Source organism: Halichoeres trimaculatus, unplaced genomic scaffold, assembly GCF_033239565.1.
Source record: "Halichoeres trimaculatus isolate MK-OKI-2021-1 unplaced genomic scaffold, fHalTri1.1 fHalTri1_scaffold_3, whole genome shotgun sequence".
Taxonomy (NCBI): domain Eukaryota; kingdom Metazoa; phylum Chordata; class Actinopteri; order Labriformes; family Labridae; genus Halichoeres; species Halichoeres trimaculatus.
The window spans coordinates 2,758,799-2,783,409 of NW_027437181.1; the positions used below are offsets into that span (position 1 = coordinate 2,758,799).

At 37.7% G+C, this 24,611-nt stretch overlaps 1 protein-coding gene across 1 annotated transcript in view; it reads right to left on the reverse strand.

Annotated features, from left to right (window-relative positions):
• The window catches only part of luzp2 (leucine zipper protein 2), a 305,954-nt gene that overhangs the window by 117,668 nt on the left and 163,675 nt on the right, over positions 1 to 24,611 (reverse strand). The window contains exons 4-5 of the mRNA XM_074665597.1: positions 23,576 to 23,657; positions 12,493 to 12,555 (exon numbers count right to left, since the gene is read on the reverse strand). Of these exons, the coding sequence (XP_074521698.1) occupies positions 12,493 to 12,555; positions 23,576 to 23,657 (145 nt within the window). The remainder of the gene's footprint in view (positions 1 to 12,492; positions 12,556 to 23,575; positions 23,658 to 24,611) is intronic.

Genomic DNA, 24,611 nt, shown 5'->3' on the forward strand with positions numbered 1-24,611 from the left:
GAATACGATTATTTTAAAGACACTGTGCATTTTTGGGTGGTGTCAGTGCACAACTTCCTGTCTCACTCCATCTGCTTTTTGTTAAATTAACACATCACTGCTCCAGCATCTGGCAAATATAGAATTGCTGAGTGTATGCCTCCTGCCTGAAGTGGGACTCAGCCATACCATGACGGACACATTAATTCACAGTTCACAAACAAGACATGCACCGTCTATGTACTGAAATACAATTTCATATTTATACCATGCAGCTGAACCCCAGGGTGGTGCTTTTGCTCTTCAACTCATGCAGATTATGGTGTAATATTAACTCCAACTCTAGACTTTTTTCTTCTTTTTTTTGGTCTCGGCCTCGGCCTTGGTCTCGGTTTGACTAAGTCTTGGTCTTGGCTTGTTCTGTCTTGGTCTTGGTCTTAGTCTTGGTCTCGTTACCTTCTGGCCTTGGTAGTGTCTTGGTCTTGGCTGAGGCGGTCTTGAATACAAGTCTATAATACAGTACTACAAGGCTATCATACAGGACTACAAGTCTATCATACAGGATCTCCCCCCCCCCCGGGTGGGGGGGGGGAGAGTGTATGAACGGCCGGTGAGGACGCATTAAAGTCCAGGGCTGTTTTTCAGTCCCAGTCCGCCACTGGTGATCTCTGTTCTCTGGTGTCTGTCTGAAAAGTTTCAGGCCAAAGTTTTTTGTTTTGGTCTGAAAAACTTGATTCACCGACAGTTGGAAACATTCAAACACAGAGCACTTTGTGCATTATTAAGCTGGTGTTTTCTGACCTTTGCCTCAGCAGAAGTCCAAAGAGTCAAAAGATATACAACACAGAGTTATTGACAGCACAGGGTTGTTAGGGAAAGTAGAGGATTTTTCTTTAACAGCTCTTCTAGTATTTCACCTCACTAGTGAATTTGTGAAACCATGTCGTCACTCAAAAAGATCAATACTTTTTAAGAGATAAGTAACAAAAAGGCTGGAAAGGCGTGTTGTGTTAGAAGAGATAGACCAGGGGTCTGTAACCTTTCCCTTTATAGGAGTCATTAGCCTCAGCTCACCTGGATTAAAGTCATTCTGGTGCCAAAAAATCTACTTTTTCTTTGCAATAAAAGACCAATAATGTGTTAAAATTCTGTACATAATTAAAATCTAGTGAATGATAACCTAAACGATAAGGTCTTTTTTTTTTCTTTTTTTTTTTTTTTTTTGTAATTTATTTATATTATTATTATTTTTAATTAAACTGAGCATGTATTGTGTTTTTTAAATCAATAAAAAAGCAACAAAGTAATATATATATATATATATATATATATATATATATATATATATATATATATATATATATATATATATTAACTTTGTTACTTTTTCAATGCAAAAATTTGCAAAAAATTAAATAAAAAAATTGAAAACAATTTTTAAAAAATTTAGTTAAAAACATTTGACATTTTTTTTAAGTTTGCAAATATTTCTCAACTTTTTCAACATTTAATAAAAAAAATCAAAATATTTGCAAAAATGCAAAAAGGTTAAAAAAATAAAAATACACAATGAATGCAAAAAACTAAGAACAAATTTAAAGTCTAAAAACACTTAAATAAAAAAAATAAAAAAATAATTGAAATAGTTTGCAACATTTTCTCAACTTTTTGAATGTTCGATAAAAATATTCCAAAAATTTGCAAAAATCAAAAAAGTTGCAAAATGTAAAAAAAGCAAAATTTAAACAAATCAAATATTCAAAGTATGCAAAAATTTAGAACAATTTTGAAGTCAAAAAAATTGAAAATTAATAAAAAATTGACATAAATTATCTTTTTAAAAAATAAATTAATAACTTTCTGAATTATGTGTCCATTTACATTTTTCTGTCAGGTTTAAAAAAATTCCACAAGATCTATTTTTATACAGAAAGGTCTTACTAAACTACACTTGTATAAAGCCAAAGTTCTCTACATTTTGCACAAACCCAACATATATAACAGATGACATGTTTAAATCAATGTGTTTATCATGACAGAAAATGGGAGTTAAAAAAGCAGATTAGATGACACAAGACTTGATCAAAGTATGGAATGGTGCAGAAAAGGCGAACAATGGTTTGTTAAACTTCTACAGAATGCAGGGTAAGAAACATTTGGGGCCAAAAATAATCTGAATATAAAACCCAATCCTTTCAATTCCACAACAGTCGTATTAAATACAATGACATCAACATGATATCTGAACTTCATCTCTGCCGTCACTCAGCCTGTTTTCTCATGATCAACTCTTGAAAAGCTGATATCTGTCAGCTACCAGAGTGAAGTGCACACAGAGTAAAACAGTAGCACAGAAATCTTATACTAAAGCGTTGTGTGTTCTGTCCCAACACTTCCTGCTCTTTAGATTCATGTCACTGACAGATCAGACCTCTATCATCCCTCCGCCGTGCTGTCATTCCCCCTGGACGCCAAGTACACCTCCGCTCATGAGTTAAAAGTGGGGTCCGCTGTCTCCGACATGTGAGAGCTGACGATCAGGCGGGACATCACCTGTCTGTTCTGTGCAAAATGTGACATCTCCTGCCATCCACCTGTCTCGACACATTTCACAACGACACCCATTTTTTCCTGCGTCAACTGTTGCTTGTCCTAATGCATGTCAGGGATCATACCTGTGAGGACGGAGCATGTGGAGTCCAGACGGAGTTAACGGCCTCTTTGACTTAATGGTTCAGTAATGTACTGGGAGATACAGGAAGAGGGCATTATTTTCAAAGCCAGGCAGTTTGGTTGTTACTTTCCAATGTATTTACGTTTAATAAGCCTTAATGTATCAGCATTGAGTGCATCAAGAGTCTTAATCACGTCTTATTCAATAAACAGCTTCTTTGAATTATCATAGTTTTTCCAAATGCTGTTTGAATGGTTTTAAAAAGGACCAGACGCTGCTGGAAACGTATTTAAAATCTGCCATAACGTCATTTTAATGTCATAATTTTATGCATCTTCATGGCAGCAGTCTGGGATTCTTATTTTTCAAAAGAGGGAAGAGAAATGTGCAACTGGATGGACTACAATATTAATATTCCATTAAATTGGACGGTTTCATCTGCTGCCTCTCTGTTTTGGTCAACAGACAAATGGAAACCATTTCCATTCCCTGCAGGATCCAGCTTCCTGTCACTTTTTCTGCTACGAGTTTCACAGAGAGATCCGGTAAACGCCTGGGTGCGCGGCGTTTTGCAGTCGTTTAAAAAGGTGAAATTACATCAGGAAGACATGAAAGGAAGACAACGTCGAGGAAGCCATTTTAGAGCAGAAACATCAGCGCGAACAGCGAGGAGCGGAGCGTGGAAAAGCTGTCTATTACAACGCTCTGTTAGGATCTGATGAATGCCAGCAGGATCCCCGTCCGTCTGTAAATCACTCTCCCCCAAAATAATCTTAATAAGCCCTGAAAGCAAATCACGGATGATGACTTCACAGTGATTTGTGGCGGTAAAGCCTCCCCGCTGATACACCATCACAACTCACAGAGATGGGCCATATCAAACACACATTTTAAGGACTAATAGCGGTGTAATCACGAGATATGGCGAGCCTCACAGATGTTCATTTCAGCTCCGTGAGGGGTTTGATTACTCAAAGCTGCAGAAAGCTTCACAACACCCTGTATAACAACAATACCTTTGATTCACATCACAGAGAACAGTCAAGATGATGCAGATAATGAATTATTTCTCACACAAAGGAATATTCCTGTTATTTATTCAGTGTTTATTCATATCCATATGGATGAGGAGGTATTTAAACACCGAACAGCATATTGCAGAATAACCCAACCTTCAGCTTCGAAGATGACCCAAAGCATCTTCCTGTAAAATGAAAAGACTCAAATGTGTTTATCATTTTTAGATATCTCCACAGCGTGGCTGATGGGATTTTTTGAAATATAAACCTTGTTCGAGCAACTTTAAGTGTTTCCTGAGATAATGATTTCAATCAGTCTAATCCTGGCACTGTGGTTTCAGCTGGAATACTGTGTCAGGATTTCAAACTTCTACATTAAGTCTTACAATCAGAACAGAATTCAAAGCTGACGATGATGAGAGAAGAGAAGAAAAGTAATATGATTAAAAAAAGACACATCTTGAACAAAGAGCTGATGCTAAAGTCAACTTTTCAGCAACAAATATCACACAGCTACCTGTGTGTGTCTGTGTAACCACAGTCAGAGAGGATCTCATGCAGCGTCTTTGGATCAAACCATCTCCAGGGAGAGGGGTGGATGCTTTTCCGGGTTTGAATGTACGGCACAAGTAGTCGACTTGTTTTGATTACAAAAAATATATCAGAGATAACAGGACCAGACTTAAATATAAAGGGTTAATCTGGAGAAATCAAAGTCAAAGACAGCGTTAAAAAGCAGGAAAATCCCTCCTAAATCAGGAGCGTTGTCAGGTCTATCTGACCTGGATCACTCAGACAGACACAGGACAGAGGCTGCAGACTTAATATGAGCGAGTGCCGAGTGGTCTGTGGCGTCAAAACTGGCGTTTTCAGGATGGAAGTAAACAAACACCACTTCAAATCACAGATGGAAAAGGCAAAAACAGACATGAACATTATGTCCCAGAGAAAAACCCGCTCAAAAACTGACTTCCTTTGCAAAATTAAAGTTTGTTTTAAAACATTGAACACAAGAATTACTTTCCCTGGTAATGAATTACATCCATTAAGGAGTGATTCAGTTACTAATTCAATTACTTTTCAGGGAAAATAACAAGTAAAAATAACTAATTACTTTTAAAGATACACACATCATATCAAATCAGTTCATGGGAAGATCAGCACTATAAGAAAAACATAATTTTCCATCTAAGGCCAGGGTTAAAGTCATGGAAAAAATAAAGTTGGTGGAAAAAAATATGAGAGAAGTTTTGAAAAGTGGAACGACATCCTGTCCTGCAATCCAGGCACAGCCGCAGAGCTGGTGAGTTCATTTCTAATGAACTGAATGTTACAAAGCAACTTATAGCACAGAGGCTGGTGAAATTAAAACAAGTTGTGACATTTTTCTTGTTTATGTTCAGAGTTGAGTCCACTGCAAAGCCCCTGGTAGAGAGACATCTGAATGACAATGTCAAAGTATCTGTTCCACTTAGGGATGGGTACCTTTCACATTTGAAACGATACAGTACAGATGCCTGATACCTGGCACCGGTACTTAATGGTACCACTTTTCTGTACTTTTTTGTGTTTATGTGGTAAAAAATATTCATTTGTTTAATAATTAAATATTACATTTTTTCAATTTAACATATTTATTCTTCAATATCTAACCTTGCAATGCTGTGTTCATGTTCAGCATGGAAAATTGCCTACTCTTCCACTCCCTCACAGTCACAAAGATGCATTTAGGAACCTAAACAAGGTACCTTTTGGTTTTACATGAATCGGTACCCGGTACTTTTGACAGACCGTACCTATAAAAGTACCTAATTCGGTACCCATCCCTAGTTCCACTTCACTTGGTTTCATTTTACCCAGATTGGACGTATTCAGCTCATTGTCATTTATAACCAGTAAACATGATGCTAACCTTACTGTGACTGTACTGTATATTTAAATGCTGTAGCACCTGTCCAAACTGCCAAAGTATCTTGTCAGAAGTCCACTGCAAAAACTGAAATCTTATCAAGTGTTTTTGTCTTATTTTTTGCTTGATATGAGCCACATTCAACTGACACGTCCAGAAATCTGTCTTATTTCAAGATATAGAGGGTTTGCATTTACGTCACTTCCCCTCCTGGACACGTCCACTTTCAGTTGGATTAAGTGGCAAAACAAACCTCACTTAGCATTGCAGAGTGTGGTAGTTAACACAGTGAGACCGGGCAAACTGTGAAATATGACATGAAATTAAGGAAAGTTGGACTGGACATTGATTAGTGAAAGCTACCAAAGAACCAGGGCTCCACAAACATCAACATGAGGCCAGAAATCATCTCCTGACAACTATTTGTTCCTGATTTCAACACTAGGAAAACACACAATGCAAAGCCTGAAAGCTACAAAAGCCTCTATATGATTCAATTTACAGTATTTAACATAGACTAATAGATGTTTAGTCTCCCCTACAGTATTTGAGCAAAGTTAATATCAAATACTTTATACAGTACAGCTACTACTGCTTGTGCTGGAGTTCCTTCTAAATGCACAACTTTTGGAGATTTGGTGATTTAAGGTATGATTAACCCAACAATACAGCATAAATCACGTTAACCGACACAGAATGGGAACCACAAATCAAGCTGTTACTGAAAATTGTGGCGATCCATCAGTTTCTCCTTGTCTCTCAGTAGCCAGATCGCTCTGACTGCTTTTCAGACATGTTTGTTCGATCAATTCCCCAACAACTCTTCCCTACTTTTTGATTTTGTTTTAAAGTTCTAACGGTACTTAAGCTAACGCTGCCACTCTTCCTCTTTTTGACACTCAGTGGGCGTAACCACAGTAACTTCCTGCTGTGACATCACGGGCACACCCTCTATTAAGCAACAAAAATGAGGTCTGATCTGCTTGTAACAAGTAAGAATGGGGTAAAAAAAAAATGTGCTCACCGATTTATTACTTTTTTCTTTCTCCATTGGCAGATATTTTTACTTGGTACAAACATTTGAGACCTTACTTTTGTCTTTAAATAACTTGAAATTGGACATTTTTCTGGACTGGCCAGGTAAATGCTCAGATTGAGTCCTAAAAGACATGTTTTACTGAAAATAAGACAAAGACACTTGGTCAGATTTCAGTTTTTTGCAGTGTCTAATTCACATCATCACCCACTAACTGAATACTAACCCTTACATTCTGGGCAGAACTTGTCTTAGAGCTGATTTCCTGAGGGAGGTTAGCACAAGGACTGGCAACTTTTGATACAATAACAAAGCCTAGTCTTCTCATATTTCCCCACTGATATGAGAAGTGTTTTTGCTATTATTAGGAAACCCATGTGACACTCTTCTTCTGCAGGTTTTCCCCTGCTGAACGTTCTGTTTAACCTTTGTTTTGTGTTTCTAAATTTGCTCAGCACCTTTAACCGTCCTCTGTGCAGGAAACAGCCTCATGAATAAAACTGTCCTGCCTTCCGTTTTCTGCACGCATGAAGCTTTCTGCAGTCGTCACCGCTCTCCTCATAATTCTCTGCATGTAGCCACGACTTAAATGTCAGCATGTCACAGATGTCAGGGAGGTTCCTGGACTTCTGTTAGCCACAAATGACCTCTTCAGTGTGTAATTATGGAAGCCCTCAAACCCAGAGAGGCCTTTCTCTAAGATATGTAGATTTGGATGAGGAAAAAGGCAAAGCTCAAAATGTCAACAAAGTAACCCTCGTGGAAGAGGAGCGCCGGGCCTGTGAATGGGGCTTTTTGTTTGCTCTCCTGCTCGTTACCTCTTCATCCTGCAGCACAGTCATTTCAGCCTCTGCACTCGACGCTTCGTTTGGAGAGCAGCAGCGTCAACGTGGTGATTCCACTAAAAACGACTGTTATTATTCAGACCCTTCTGGATTACAGCTCTTCTAACTCCAATTCAGTTCAAAGGCAGCACTTGCCAACGCTTTGTTTTGGCAAATAAGAGAGAACATTGAGGATTGACTTGTGGTAATGAGTGCTACTCTGCAAAAAACAGAAATCTTATAAAGTGCTTTTGTCTCCTTTTAAGTAGAATGTGTCTTATAATACTCGATAGGAGCCACGTTCAACAAGTCAGTCCAGAAAAATGTCTTGTTTCAAGTTATTTAAAGACAAAATGAGCTCTGAATTGCTGAAACAATTAAAAAAAATCTGCTAATGGAAAAAGAAAAATTTGCTGTTTTTTTTTCTCCTTTTGTTCTCATTAATTTCACTGTTCTATCTCAACTTGGTATTTTTGAATTATTATTTAATTATATTTTTATTGGCTCTTTATACTGCAAACATACAAGGCTGCAAAACAGCAGCCACAGGACACACGTTTATATAGAGTAAAAATAGAATAAAAAAGAACAAAACCAAATAATAATAATGACAATAATAATAATAATAATAATAATAATAATAATAATAATAATAATAATAATAATAATAATTCAAACTAAATGCAGAGATTGCAAGTACACTTATAGTCTCTACGTCTCTTGACAGAAATTCCAAGTTAAAGTGGTTCAGTCAAAAAAAAAAAAAAAAAAAAAAAATGCTTGAAACTAGAAAAATGTCCTTATACAAGTAACATTTCTCTTGCTCCATTGGCAAAACTGCTCCCCCTGGTGACTGGCTGCAGTATAGGTAAAAAAAAATCCATCTCCCCAGTCATTCCAGATGGGCTGTGGTCACACTTTAAAAAATTAATCCACCTGGTAGAAATGTTCATCGGATCACGTCTGATTGTTGTGGTGATTTGAAGATATCATTTGGCTGTCTTGTATCCGAGTCCTCTTATTCTGAAAAGTTTTGTTTTCATTAGTTAAAAGAGGTTAAAAACAAGGTTTTACGTAACGTTTAACGATAATTGACAGCTGACGTTCTCGTGTATTTTTTTCAGGGATTGTAAAATATGTCGGGAGGTAGAGTCAAGAAGTGATTAGACTCTCAAAAGAAATAAAAAATACATATTATTTTTGTCACCCAGCTTCACTCAAAATTCTCCCAGAATCCCTCACAATCTCTACTGCACAGACTCTGTCTGCGCCTGTGACGGGGAAATTTTGGCTTCAAAACTGTACAATGGTAAATGGTGAAGCCACTCTGTCCACTCTATATACAGTCAATGGTTACAAGCAATTCAGTCCTCATTTTTGTCTTTGAATTACTTGAAATAAAACACTTTCTTCTGGACTGACCAGTTGAATGTGGCTTATATTAAGTCCAAAAAGACATTTTCTACTAGAAATAAGACAAAACACTTGATAAGATTTCAGTTTTTTGCAGTGTAGCAGGACACTGTCGCTAATACTGCAGCAAAGATAATTTCTTTCATTGCAAAAAACTGAAATCTTATCAAGTGTTTTTGTCTTATTGTCAGTTGAAAATGTTTTTTTTAGACTTAATATCAAGTGACAACCTCCAGTCTAAGAATATGAGACAAAGCTAAAGCACTATTTATCGAATGTTCGCTTGAGGTTGGCACTGGAAGTACCAGAAGTCTTATTCACACCAAGCCACAAAAAAAGCTGTTTTCAAAGCAGAAGTTAACCTATTTACAGCCTGGTGAGCTCGCCCAATCAAAGGCACCGCTGAGGTTAAGTGACTGACAGGCGCCCTATAGCTGTAAGCAAAGCCCTTGCCACTAACAATATGGCTGGGATAGCCGATCTGCTTCAATTTCCGTTTCATTTTTGTCTTCAAACAACTTAAAACAAGATGTTATGTTGAGTATAATAAGACAAATTAACTTGAAATAAGACAAAAAAACACTTGATAAGATTACATTTTTTTGCAGTGTAACACCTCGTCAGCGCCTCAGTGCTTCTTCCACTTCCAGATCGTGATGTTAAACAGTGAAGAAATCCTTAATTGTTCATTACAGAGTGAAATCATGGCCTCCTTTGTAGGTCATTTAGTCTGTTTAACCGATCTGCCAACATGTGCAGCCTCCTGCTGTGAAAGGCACTTGACTGATTTGAGGAGACTCTACATTTACCTCTGATTACCCCCTGCAGAGCAAAGCATGCAAGAACAAATTTACACCCCATAATCACAGACGTTCTTCTGATTTAAGAGCTGAACCTGAGAGATTACCGTTTAAACGCTTTAATAAAAGTGTTTCCAGGCTCATCCACTGACATCCGTCTTCTCCCTGTCACCCAGTGCGGCTATGATGAAGCTTTTCCACTGTGGGTTTCTATAGAAGTGACATTACTGTGACTACATATGGATTGTTCTCCACGGTGGTGAGGATTTATCAGCTCATACGACCATATTTCATCGTTATATTTAAAGAATCTGACGAGTATCTGACAGTTTTTGTCTGCAGAAGTTTTATTTTGACATTCTCCTCTCATTTTATTTCTGTTACAAAAATGTCTCTGACAGACAACGATAACAATGGAAAGTTCAAACTTTAAGCGTTTGAACATTTCCAAAGGCAGTGGTCGCGGATGTGGCTACATGTTGCATTTAATGGGCCCATGTCGTTTTGATGTTTGTTTTTTTGTTGGTGTACTTTCTTTTTTTTCCTCCTCCCACAGATAACAAGCCAAACAGAGATAATGTGGTGTCACATTTCTCCTGTACAATTATTATGGTGTCGTCTGACAGAACTTTTTCTCTCAGCTGTCAAAGTTATCCGCAGTAAAAGTCACATTTTGGTGTCAGCTCCTCAGAATCAAAGGGGGAAAAAAATCCTCTTAAGCAAACTTCTGCGCGGAGGTTCAATAATCATGCAAGAGGAAATCTATCAGAGGAGGAGGAACGGGAGAGATCAATGGCTGAGCCAACACAAGACATGACGGTCGCGGTCACAATCACGATCAAAGGACACCTCAGTGTTTGCAAAGTGCCCGCGAAAATAGATGCTTTCCTGCCAGCGCATGTCCAGCTTTGATTGAAAGTGACCCTCAGTCTCTGGAGATTTTCACCAGGCTTTTGGCAAACATCAAAAAAACACTGAATGAAATATGAGGAGACATTGTAGTGAAGTGGGATTCCAGCTCAGTGAAATGAAGGGGATCCTTCATGTATAACTAATGAAGGGGTGTCGTAATACCCCCGTTCCCAGGACTTTTGACTCAACTTTTCAACCCACGACCCCCAAAAACAGCAGTGTGAGACATTACCCAGAACAAGGGACATCAACACTGACATTAAATATAATCATTTGTTAACATTTAGTTGAACTAAATCTTCATCCCATCTGTCAATAAAGCCTGCCACCGCTCTACTTCACCTCCTACAACATCGACAGCCCACCAACTTTCCATGCACCTGTGGCTAACCTCAAGTTTTACAGCCTTGGGAAGATAACTACATCTACAAAAAGACTCATCTGGAAGAAAACACTGATTTTAATTCTGTGTAGAACTGTTTTACTGCCAATGTGCAGGCTTAATATGCATGATTGATATGTGGCGAGATGTTAGCAAAGAACAAAAAATGGTGAGCTCAGCAATATTATCAATATATTTTAACAAATTGAAGAAGTATTTTAAAAACTTGATTTTTTTTTTTTTTTTTTTTTTTTGAAATTGTGATTCTATTTTATTTATTTATTTCTGCAAATTCATTAATTTGTTTTTTGGCAAATTTTAGAAATTTCAAAATTGTAAAAAAATAAATAAATAAATAAATTTAAAAAATTTTGAAATTTCGAAAAAAAAAAAAAAAAAACACTTCACATTTTAAGATTTTCACAATTTTGTGCATTTTTTTCAGTTTTGTCATTTAAAAAAATGATTTTTTTTTAGGTTTTAGCAAATGTTCTGAAATTTCAAAAAATTTTGCAAAATTTTGAGATTTAATTTTTTATATTTGCACAAAAATATTTTTGCATTTAAAAAAAAAAGTCTTACTGAATCTACAAAAAGACAAATCTGGTAAAGATTTCAGAATTTAATTTTGTGTGGATGGATTCATTAAACTGTTAAAGTGCCTGTTTAAAATACATGCGTGATACAGTATGTGGCAAGACAGGAAACAAAGAGTAATTATTTATTTTTTTTTTATGTCTGACATTTTAAAATTTCAAAATTGTTCGAAATTTTTGCTTTTATTACCATTTTAACTTAAAAAAAGAAGAAATTTTTTGAAATTTCTGCAAATTTCACCCCTGACCTCTCAAACAGTAAGCCAGCACTGTGCCTTTTAAAATGAATCCCACAATTTTGGGCCCTCTACAAAATTGATCTTCTCCTAGGCCATAAATGGTATCAGCTTGAAATTTGCTCAGATTACAGAGGGGGCCCTGCTTTACAAAAGCTGTGTATGAGTTTGCTGTGTCTGAAACGGTTTTCAAATGGCAAGCCCTCAAAGTCGGTGAACCCCAAAGAAGCCCTTTCAGCTCCCTCTATTAGAATGAATGGGGGAGGAGGATCCAGCTCCACACAAGCTGTGGCAGTTAGGCTTCTACACACAAAAGTATGAGTAGTAGAGCTTTTTAAATAACATAGATGGATTCCTGACAAAATTTACTTCAAAAATATATTACTTTGAGAGAGACTTGGTCAAAATTGTGGCAGTTTCAGTTTCAAAACTTCAGTCAATTTCACTCCTGAGGGGGCAGCAGTTGGTGATGATGTCACAGGGTGTAGCTGGTCATGTGACTGAGCAGGGGAAAAATACATCTCCTCAAGTGTGATACCTCTAAGAGGGTCAGAGAGAGATGAAACCTTGACAGCAGAGGTCAAAGGGACATGAGGGATGGGCGACAGTGCGAGGATCCAACCAACACTGCTTGCAGCTTGAATTATTTTTGTTTTGTTTTGTTTTTTTTTCAGGTTCAAACTGATATGAAAACCAAATTGGGATGACTCACCTCCTGCTGTAAATCCTTGATGATTTTGGTCTTTTTCTCCATCTCTGCTTTGAGAAATTTGATCTAAAAAGAGAAGGAAAGGAAAATGTTAGATTGAGGATCATGATGAATGCATGGCTGCGAGTGTGAGCATTTTCCTCGATGCTAACAACAAAGAATGACTGGAGAAGTAGATCCCTGACATTTGATTATGGAAATCAACAAAAAGCCTGCTCAGGATCTCACTGTTGAGCAAAAAGCAGAAAATAATCTGTTTTTTTTCTTCTCTTTCAGAAACAGCATGAAAAAAGTCTTGACCAGTCTGAAAACACATCCCGTTCTCATCAAACGCCTGCTGATGATTCAAGATTTATTTCTAGAAGATGTTAAAAAATGTCTTTTTATGGACTACTTTCTGTCACCCATAAATCCTCTCTGTTCATCTGCTGTTAGATTTACAAGTGGAGGATGATGTACGAGCGCCTGACTCAGATTGTCTCCAGAGAAAGCATTCAGGGTAATGAAGAAACATGTCATTCATTACAACACAGCGCCTCATTCATGTGATGTTTTCACAGTCTTTGATAACAATGAGGCTCAGTGACACACAGACAGAAACTCGCTCAGGCTTTGGATTGTTAAAGCACTTGTTAGCAGTAAGTCATTGTTGAGTCTGGTCTTAAGAAATGAAGTATCCTTCACGTTATTATTCTATGAGTCTACCATCCTCCCTACCAAGAGTTCACGTCGAGCAGGAGTAAATGTTACCAGCAGCAAACAATGCTGCTCCAGTTTTTTGTTATTTTGTTTTGTTTTCCCTGGCTGTTTTTTCTTCTCGAGCAAAGCACCCAGAGGAAGAGTAAAGTAGACTGCAGGAGCTGACTCACTTCCCAGAGCAGGGCACGATCATGTCAAAAGTCACGTTTAGACTCCACCCAAAAAAATAAAAAAATAAAGTCTGACGGGGAGAGGGGTCGGTCTGGTGCAGAGTGTTTATTTCTGCAGTTTGTTAAACGATTCAAACCAAAACAAGCTATATCTGCACCAGAGGTTATGTTTTGTGAACGTTGGAGCAAGTACTCAAGAAAAAAATGTTGGCATACGAGTTTAATGTTGCTGAAATTAATTCAGCCTTGAAATATTTCAGCTCTGGGTCAGTACTAACATTTAGCTCTTCTTTTGAGAGTGCCCTGAAGTAGTAGAAGTAAAACTTAGTCAAATACAGTCAAAGTCTTTCTCTGTAGGACTAAAATGTATCCGAGTTTTTTTTTTATCTCCTGTTAAATGTGAAGAAAAATATGAAAGAGACATGAGATAACCCAGATGTAGATCAAATAATTTGACTTGTTGGATGTTGTCATGTTTACTGTGGAAAAGGTAGCGTCAATGAAGTCAAAGCTTATAATTTTGAAGCTTTATTTTCAGTGGTGGAGTAGAGTTGTTGTCTTTTAATCAGAAGATTAAAAACAGACCACCCCAGTGGTCTAAGTCAGTGTTTTCCAAACTTTTTTTCAGGGGACCAACTTTTTGGGGGGAACAGGCCACGGCAACCCAATCCAAAACATGTCCAATCTTAAACCAATTGACAAGATAACTGTGCAAAGATTAAAATGGGTTCTTTAATTATGTTTCTGAATCATCTTACATCTTTTGTACCAGTTTCTGCAGCTGGTGTCCGTCCAAGATCCAGCAGTGACTTGGACTTTCAAACTCAAAAGGGTTTTGAATATGGCTTTAAATCTTTCTTTTGGAAACTAAAGAATAAAGTAATCAATGGGTCAGCTCGTTCATATGTGTGATGGTGACACAGTGAGTGCTGTAAAACAGTAGGAAACACAAGGTGGTGTGGCTTTGGTTGTTTGAGCCGTGCCAGCTCATGGCTTCAGACTTTTGAAAGGCAGTAACATGTTTCCAGTCACAGTAAACAATGTGGCGATGACCCTTCAAAATGAAAACATTACAAGCTATGACAATGTGAGGAGCCAGTCATCAGTAGTAAACAGATTGGCTGGGGGAGACTTCTTCTGGTCAAGGAAAGCATGAATTTTGTGTAAATATTTTGTAAACCAATTTGGTGACCCATAAAAACATCTCTGGCGACCCACCTTTGGGTCAGGACCCAGACTTTGGGAATGACTGGTCTAAGTGACAGTCCAAGTCCAGGGTTTAAGGGGAGGTTACTGATCTGTGGTGACCCTGAAAAAGGCAATAAGGAGAAGGAAAAGACCCTTTCCTGAACACTTTCAGGCTTTTAACCCTTCATTCAAAGAGGAACAGGACAGTGACTAGAAATGTGTTGGTTATATGGGTAAAATCAAATGTTTTTGGTTGTAAATGTATTAAACAAGTGACCTCTGGTTACCTGTGTCTGACAGGAGTTCCTGGAGCAGCTGTGGAAGCGCTGATTGGTAGATTTTCATGGACCTGGGTTTTTTTCTGATTAGATGGCAGAGACAACAACACTTTTCTAACCTCACCTCGTTTTGGGTGGTTTATTTGTTCTTTTTGGAAAGTCTTTAGGAGCTTTTTGGCAAAAAAAATCTTTTAAACATCACAAGAGATGGGTACCTTTCACATTTGAAATGATACAGTACATGGATATCAGTATAGGTACTCAACAGTATGAACTTTTGGTACTTTTTGGTGTAAATGTGGTGATAAATATCAATTTGTTTAATAATAAAATCTCGACATTTTGAAATTAAACATATTTATTTCTCAATATGTAAACTTGCAATGCTGTGTTCATGTCCTGCATGGAAAATCTCCAACTCTTCCACTCCCTCACAGTCACAAAGATGCGTTCAGGTACCTAAACATGGCACCATTTGATTTTAGGTGAACTGGTACTCAGTACCACAGATGGAATAAAGTCGGTACCACCTTTTCTGCCACCTTTGAGGCAGAAAAATAAGGCCCCCCCTTCAGCAGCAGGGGTAGAATGGGGCACCAGTTGTGGTAATGTATTAGTTAACGTTTCATGTCTGTCCTTTTGTTGTTTTTTCTACAATCATGAATGATACTGGTTATCAAAATTGTATTGAACTTTTTCAAGTTGTATGAATGAAATGTCTGTATCTTTCATGTTTTGGTAAAAAGTAATCTGAGAAAATATGTTCAGCAAAACACTGTGGCAGCTTAAAAATATTTAATACCCTTTTAAAGTCTCATTCTGTTACTTCTTTTAGTAGGATTGTCTTTTCCAAATTAATAATATTTTATTGGTTATTAACAAGATTCCTGTATCTGGAGATGCTTCAGGTATGAAGAACTGTGAGTCTGACATTTGTTTGTCCTGATGTTGTGGTAATATTGCTTTCTGGCCACATGCTGTCAGACATCCAACAGGCGACCATGCATCACAGAAAGCACTCGGCGACTTCTGATTTCCTGTGACTTTCCCTCACCCAAGTAATGATGAGCACTTATTCCACGCTTAAAATCAACCAACCAACTTCTGTTTTCTCGAGGGCGGACGCAAACGTATGTTGAATTCAGGCAGAGTGGTGCTGCGTTCAAGGCAAACTGAAAATATGGGACAAATTGTGTCCCGTATTGATTTAAAATGGGACGTGACCTTTAAGTATGAAATATGGGACGAGTCCATATTTTATGGGACAAGTGGCAACCCTAATCTCATGTAGGAACTTTTGTGTAGCCTGGGAGCCACTCGTGTAATATGTGAAAAGTTAACCTGGTCTGGAACTTTAGCTTAGCAGCATTTTGTAGGTCTTTTCTTTAATTTTTGCAAATCAGAATGCACACTTGTTTGTTTTTTTGTGTATGCTAAAACGTGTGTGTTTTTCTAAATACACTGAAAAATGTATGAATATCTTTTAATTTTACTTTTTAAAAACTCACTTTTATAGACTTGCTTGATACTGACTTTTCGTCTCCTTGTCCTTGATCTTGTCTTTAATCTTTATTTTTTTATCTTTTATTTCTATCTTACTTTGGTTTTGCTGTCTTTTTAACTTTTTATTTTTTTATCTCTTGCTCATTATTTTCCATCACTTTTATTATTAATCTTTTATTATTTAATTATTCTATTAAGACTCTTAATATTGTGTTTGTGTTTTATTTCTAGTCCTGTTTTCTGCTCTTAACCCATTTTATTGCCTTTTTTTCTTGCTAATTGATGTTTTAAGCTTTTATTTTGGTTCTCATGGTCTCATTTTAAAACTTCTGTTTTTAAAAGTGCTAAACAAATAAAGTTTATTATTATTATTATTATTATTATTATTATTATAACCAATTATTACTGTAATTATTATTATTATTATTATTATTATTATTATTATTATTATTATTATTATTATTATTACTTTATTTTATTTTTTAAATTATTATTATTTTCATTACTTTCTTGATTATTGTTGGAGACTGAAGCTGACTCGGGTTCAGAAGATGCACCGAGTCTCTGATCATAAATCCACAGTACGTCATTATTTATAGAGACACAAAGGCGCTGTAATGAATGGCTGTAATAAAATCTATTTTTTCACTTGATGTGCCGCCCATCAGGCCTCAAAGACTTAAACTCAGATAAAACATCTCTGTCACACACTGTATCTCTCTGGAGTCTGTCAAAGTTAGTTAATTATAACGATGTTCCTGTTCGTCTGACGGTCTCTGAGTGCTGCACACATGATCCTCTGAGGCGTTGGTTCCTTTCCTTTCCTTCCCACCGTCAGCCTGATTTAATAGACTATGTGCATCATGTCAGAGCGATATCTTTGTTTATCTCACTCCTTATATCATGAGCTCGGCGTGTCTCACAGCTGCACGCCCGCGGCTCCAGCTCAGCATCCAGACAGAGGTTCAAACACCCAACCGAGCAGGAGAACCTTGGCTGCCATGGGTTATGGTATATGTTTGAAAGAATAAATCCTCCCTGTGAGACAGAGAGGGGAAAGCCAGCTCAAGGTTCCTTCTTTCTCTGTTTTTCATTCCTGCGTGGAGCTTTTTATTAGCCGCGTGTCCTTGAGAGAGGTTATGGAGATAGTGGGGCAGAGAAAGGGAAGAGATTCATGGGGCAGCTGACCTCAGAGCAGGTATGCACCCCAGGGAACTGTAAACTAAGCCTCGCCAGTTGACACACATACCCAAGCAGGCGCGATAACATCAGGGTTTGATGTTTGAGCCTTCAGTCAGCGCCACAGGCCCTGGCAATGGTTAAAAAACAACATCCTGCTGCAGCATCCAGGTTCTAAAACGGAGCGGCGGAGTAATGGCTGCTTTTACATCGCCTGTTCAGCGCTGATTGAAACTATTCCTGTCATTATTTAAAGAATTGTTGGGCTGCTGAAATGTGCCAGCTCCAGCAGCACCTTCCATAATGGATTTGGAAATGTCAGAAAAGCAGAGAGAAGAAAAATCCAGCAGAGACAGAGCTGGCGGTGAGGAGTCGGGTCATGAGCTGTACGATGAGAAACACTTTAAACCACACACAAGCAAACGAACATGCTTATGAGGAGTGTGCTGGATTACTGTATCTGTAGGTAAAGTCTCTCTTCTAAATATGTCCCTGATTATAATCCACACTTTAAAATGAGATGATCAGCACCAATATATTGATCTAATGCACGTTCAAGTTTCTATGACAACACCACACCGGATCTGTGTTTTTCTCTGTGATTAATTTTGTAGTGATGGTGGACACTGGAGCCTAACTGTCAGACAGAAAAAAAGACAGAAAAGCAGAAGAAAGAGAAACAGGTGAGAGATAGAGCACGAGCTAAAGGCTAACACAGGTGCTAAACTGTTTGTGCTAATGTAGCCTCCAACCCACAGTCAGTAGTTATTCTGCAGTGGTCTGTTCAAACTTGAGAGTCTAACAATAAAATGAAGAGTGAGGTTACGTTAGCTCTGATTGGTAGATGACTGGAAAGGACAACTCATTTCTTCTCATTATTCCATGATGTTTTATTTTCCTTGATGACGTAAATGACAAAATCTGGTTGAAAACCTTCAAACATCAGAAAGGACATGAAACAAATTCAAAATTTAATAAGCAAAACACCCTTTTTTTTTTTTAGCTTCTAAAGATTAAATTTTAAATTTTTAAGTTAAAGTCATTTAAAATTATCATCGGAATATTCAACAACTAATGATAAACTTGACTTAAAGTAACAATTAACTATAATGATTAAATAAATTTTCCCCAAAACACCCAGCTTAAATAAAAATAAAAAATTCCCCCACTCAGCTGCAATCCCTTTAGAGTTCATTAACAAACATGATGAGCCACCAGTATCCTACCAGGCTGCGCTGCTAAAAAGGGTCCCTCCAGAAGCACTTACTGGGAGATTTGGGCCATGTCCACACGTAGCTGGGTATTTTCAAAAACGAATATCCCCCCCTTGTTCGTTTTTAAAAATACATCCGTCCCCACACAACGTAAACGTAAAACGTAAAATCTGTGTCAGCCAACCAGAATGAGCCCCCGTCTCTCAGCTGTGACGTTTAAGAACTGAAAACTCTGTCTACCGGTGTCCACACAAAACCATGAAACTGGAGTTTTCCATAATCTTCACTTTGGCCGGAGGTTTTAGAAAACATCGTTTGTAAAACTGCGGTTTCTTGTGAATGACAGGCGTAAACGTATAAAAATATAAGCGTTTCCCTAAATACCCGGCTACGTATGGACATGGCCTTAGTTCCCCTCACTTTCCTAGAGTGCAACATCGCCCTCTCTAGCTCTGGAGTGTTTTTTTTTTTTGTCTGTGTCATGAGTTATGAGTGGTTTGGGCACAACAGTTCCTGAAACCGTGAAATGAAGCCAATCCCTGGACGCAGCCGCATTTGCTAAAACGCCAGCTGTGAGTTTCCTTTTGAACAGCTATAGGGCGTCCGGCAGTCACATGACCTGAGCTGAGTCTCTGATTGAACAATCAAACGATCCTAATACCTTCTTAACTGGGGAGTCATAAAAGAATTCATGCTCCGTGCAGTGTGTGCCGATAGTGAAATAAGAGTTTTAGACCCAAGCCATTTTTTGAACCAGGCTGTAAATATGTTTTTAATGCCGGAAAAATTCTGTTTTAATGTCTGGGTGTGTACGTGACTTCCAGTCTTTCAAGCAGATTCTTGATAAACAGCAACTTTTAGCACTTTTGGATGCTTCACTTTCACTACACCAGATGATGCCCCTTGGCTAGAATGAACATTAGCACAAATAGTTTAGCCCTTTTAGGTTTTAGCTCGTGCTCTATCTCTCTCCTGTTTCTCTTTCTTCTGCTTTTCTGTCCTTTTTCTGTCTGACAGTTAGGCTCCAGTGTCCACCATCACTACAAAATTAATCACAGAAATTGTAAAGAAATCGAAACTTCATCAGCCGGCGTGGTGTTGTCATAGAGACTTTGACGTGCCGTAAATCGATTCACTCCCTGTTATATTTGTGCTGATAGTCTAACTTTAAAGTGTGGATTAGGATCAGGAATATATCTAGAAGGAAGAGTTTTTCAAGATCACAAAGTCCTCAAATGCTGTGGGTCAGAATGATGTTAATTTCAGATTAAACTACATTAGAAAACTTGTCGTTGTAAAGAAACATGTTACTCCTCAGTGAATGAGTGTTTCTATTGGATAAACTTAGCTCCAGCACCTCGCAACAAAACCTTGCTCATTTCAATTTGCTGCAGCCGTCGTCCATAGATATGTTACGTGTTGGAAACCGTGTTTCTGCTGTGCTTTATCTTGCTGTATTGTCCTGAATTCCCTTCTCCTGCTATTGATGCAGAGCACTGCTGCGTCTGCTGCCCAACAGCTTATCAACATATCAGCACAAAGCCTGTTCAGCTGCTCCGACAGCGTAACAGCAGCCTGGGAATCCCTCTGGGACTTTACTGTATGTTAATAAAAAGCCCGCCTGGTAATAGTCCCGGCCTCGTATGTAGAGCACTTAGTGGATATGATGTTACTGTAATGATAAAGCCGGTTTTATTTCCATCTTTTCCTTCCATTAGGAGCAGCAGTCAATCCACTTTTACGATCAGTTTCTGCGTACGACTGCACACGTTTGGTTTCTTCCTCGTTTGAAAAGTTGTGTTCAGATCACGCCCATTTGTCTGATTGTTCTTATTATGCACTGACGCACGCTTTGTTATACATCAGCACATAAATGTGCCGAGTGGAAATAAACAGTAGTCGAGCAACATTTCAAGTGACGTTCTTGCCATTTTCCCAAGACCACAGGCAAATCCCAGTTACAGGGTTTTATGGTTTGTGTTTGACATTTATGATCTGTTAAATGGTATTTATGGCCCCTGAGAGTTGCTGGATTAGAAAGAACACCCCTGCAGCATGCAAATGCCATATACGTCCAGGATACATTTAAGTGCTGTGTCCTGATCAGAATGCCTGTGTCATCAGAGCTTACAGGAAGAAAACCAGGCAAAGAATTGGCGCAGAGAGAGTGTTTTAGGACACTGTAGAAGATTTCTTACAAAACAGGAAATGACTGTTGAAGATTTGAAGTCACAGAATCATACATAAGGAAGTTTTGACCGCGTTCACCTGGTTATTTAAAGACACTCTGAGGGCTTTATGAGTGATGCTTAAACTGTCTCAGGTCTGAAATCACTCACTCTTTCCCTCCTAAGACCTCATTCATGTTCATGGACAGCGTAGGATTTACAGTTGTAATTTTTTTTAGAACTGCAAAACAACATGGATTCCAGAGATACCTAATATAAGACTATAATATATATATATATATATATATATATATATATATATATATATATATATATATATATATATATATATATATATATATATATATATACATATTTAGTCATTTCCACTGTTTATTCTGAAGATCAACTATATCCTAAGTGTATGACTTGCAACTTTTTGCTGCTTCAAGTAATAATCTAATGACAGAGTGGAACTCAGTAGAAACTCACTATTTAAAAAAAATCCTGAATTATCAAAAATGAAAAAAAAAATATATATATATATATATATATATATATATATATATATATATATATATATATATATATATATATATATATATATATATATATACATATATATAAGTTTTGATTTTATTTCATTTTATTGCCCATACTTAACTTCAATGTGTATAGTGTCGGACTACAATGTGTTATAAGGTGTTAACTAGAGATGGGAGAGTACTGGTATCTGTATCCAGTATCAGGCCGACACCTTGGGATGAGTACCGAGTCAGGTATTTTTATTGGTACCAACCAAATTCAGTCTGTAGTACCGAGTACCAATTCATTTAAAATCTAATGGTACCATGTTTAGATACCTAGATACCTACCTACCGCATCCTTATGACTGTGAGGGAGTGAAAGAGTGGGTGATTTTCCTATTGGCAATATGTATGAATATATTAAATTGAAAAACTTTGAGATTTTATTATTTAACGAATTATTATTTATTACCACATAAACACACAAAAGTACTGAAAGTTGGTACCGCGAAGTACCCATAGCATCATTACCATATTCTTTTAAATGTAAAAGGTACCCATCCCTGCCAATACCAGCCTTTTTTCAAGGTATCAGATGTTGTGAATACTATCGATACCAGCAGCCAATACTGGAATAGAAGATTTTTTTTTATATTTTGCCACAGCAGCTCACAAAAAAGTGCAATAATGCAGCAACAATAAAAAAACAGAAAAATAATAAGAAGAATATAAAATTAGAAATTTACTTTCGCTGCGCAAATCCCCCTCGCCAGTAGTTGGCACTACTTGCTGCGGTCTAACACCACAACAAATATGCATCAGCTCCTTTTCAGACAACATGAATGAACCATGGAGAGTACAAAAAATAAACTGTTTTATTTTGCACTTCAGATTATATATATAAAAAAAAAAAAACCTCTGACAGTTGACTTTTGTTCATTTATTTTAAAAAATCGTAAACTCGGAGAGAGTTGTTAGTGTTTTATTTTGGGCTTAATGGCAAAGTGACTGGTCTGTGTTTGATCAAAATGATGTGTCACTGTTAGTTGAAGTTTTATGTGTCAAAAGTACTAGCAGTATCTGTACTGGTTTCGGTCTGAAAACAAGTGGTATCGAACATCCCTGGCGTTAACCTTGTGGCAGATGTAGATTTCCATGCTGTCTCTGGGTAGCTGAGTCAGTGACTCAAATGACTCAAAAAACATGATTCGCTTTGGTGAGTGACTCATTAAAATTCAATTCAATAAAAAGAATCGAGTTAACCATGACCAGGTGATAGTGCTCATGGGAAACTTTGGGTTAATGTAATGAAATCAAAGTTAGTCCAAATGAACTTTGTTGACTCTCCTTGTTATGGAAAGAAAAGTCTGGGAAGTTTTGTGACATTTGTACGAGGTGGTACTTCCTGTTTACACTAACAGCCTCTTTCCAGCCACCGTTTCCATCCCAACTCTAAATAACTTTCACACAATAATGAGCAGTCTCATCTGTAAAGTTATTTTTAGTCTACAGAGAGATCCTTACTTTACTCATCAGAACATTTAAAACAAATGAACCCACTAAGAAAAAGTATGCACAAAGTTTCAAGCCAAAAATCTCTAAACTCCAGTTTTTCTTATTGAATCATTTGCTGCTTTTCTTTCTTATGTAACACTTAACCTAATATCTCTGGGCTTTAGAGTGCTGCTAAAAGAAAATAAACTTTTTAAATACGTTAGCCGCAGCTCTGGGAAATAATGACAGGCTCATTCCTGTGTTTACAATTTTTAAAATTGTATTAACAAAGTGCTTAATTGAATCTGCAGACAGTGTTTAAAACACCTGCTTGGATTTAATTAGGAGTAAAGTGCCCAGAGACTGAGGACCATATATGGAAAGATGAAATTGCAGATTCTGTGGATGGATGGATGGATAAGTACATGTGCTAAGGATAAAACGCCTTTGTCTCCTCTTATTAATTTTGGAGCAGGGATTTTGGACGGAGAGAGAAGGACGCAAAGCTTCTCTCGCTGTTCCTAAGACTTTCAATCAAGTGGAGAGGCGTGGAGGAGAGAGCTGGCTGCTGGGTAATGAGCGTGTATCACTGAGGGGCCCGTGTGACAGGTGACGGAGCCGGTTAGCTGGGGCCGAGTGTTGATGGTCAGGTCAGCGCTGTCTTACCGTGGCCTGCTGCTTCTCCGCGCGCTCATTTGCCTCATCCAGCTGCTTCTGCAGGGCTGCCTGGAGGGACTTCATCTCCTCTCTGTCAAGTGAGAGCAGAGCGAGAAACACTGGGTTAGCACATCCTCCTCCAACTCTCAGAGGCCTCCACTGCTCTGCACAAACCTCTGTCTTAAATGTGACATTGTGGAAAGAAATCTGCATTTCCTAAACTCAAAGCTCGAAGCTCTGAGGAGCCTTCAGTTTGTCACGATTCTGGCGCCCCCTGTGGACAAAGTGGTACCTGTTATTTTGTTTCTTATCCAGTCCTAAACATAGAGTGATTCCCAACTACATCAGAAACTGGAATATTGTCATTGTCACCAACACTGTAGCCCGACTTTAATGTTATACTCCCTTTCAGCAGACTGTCTGCTACAATGACAGTGTTAAAGATTATGATGACCCAGTACATATTTCATATTCTGGATCTTAGTATCCTGAATATTGGCAGGATCTGGATCGTACTTTTACATCTGTCAGAAATCATGGTGACCTTGTCTTGTATTGTTTTGCAAAGCAATCCGACCATTTATGGTGGAGTTATATACACATATGGTGAAAACAGCCCTATCTCACAATGATAAAGAATCCTTTAAAAGAGTCCTGGATCCAGACGGTGATCCAGATCACCTCCAAAATTGTTTAACTTCTTTTTTATCCCATTTTGAGCATTTCCTGAAAATTTCATCAAGATCCGTTCTAGGAGTGAAATTTTTCTTAGGGTCCCCTCATTACTGTGACATTAATTAGCATGATATTGATACTATTTCATAATGAACTGTCTAGTTCTTTGCAACAATAGAATTCAGCTTATTTCATACTTTTCAGGTAATTCATTTTGAAAACTTTTTAGAAAATGCTGACTCCAAGGTGTTTTTTTGTTTTGTCTTTTTTTCCATTGTTGCACAATTAAGTTATGGCAAAAAGCTCAACTGGGCATGAGTTACTGGAAAAATAGATCTTAGTGGCACAAGAGATCTCAGTTTGTTGACAT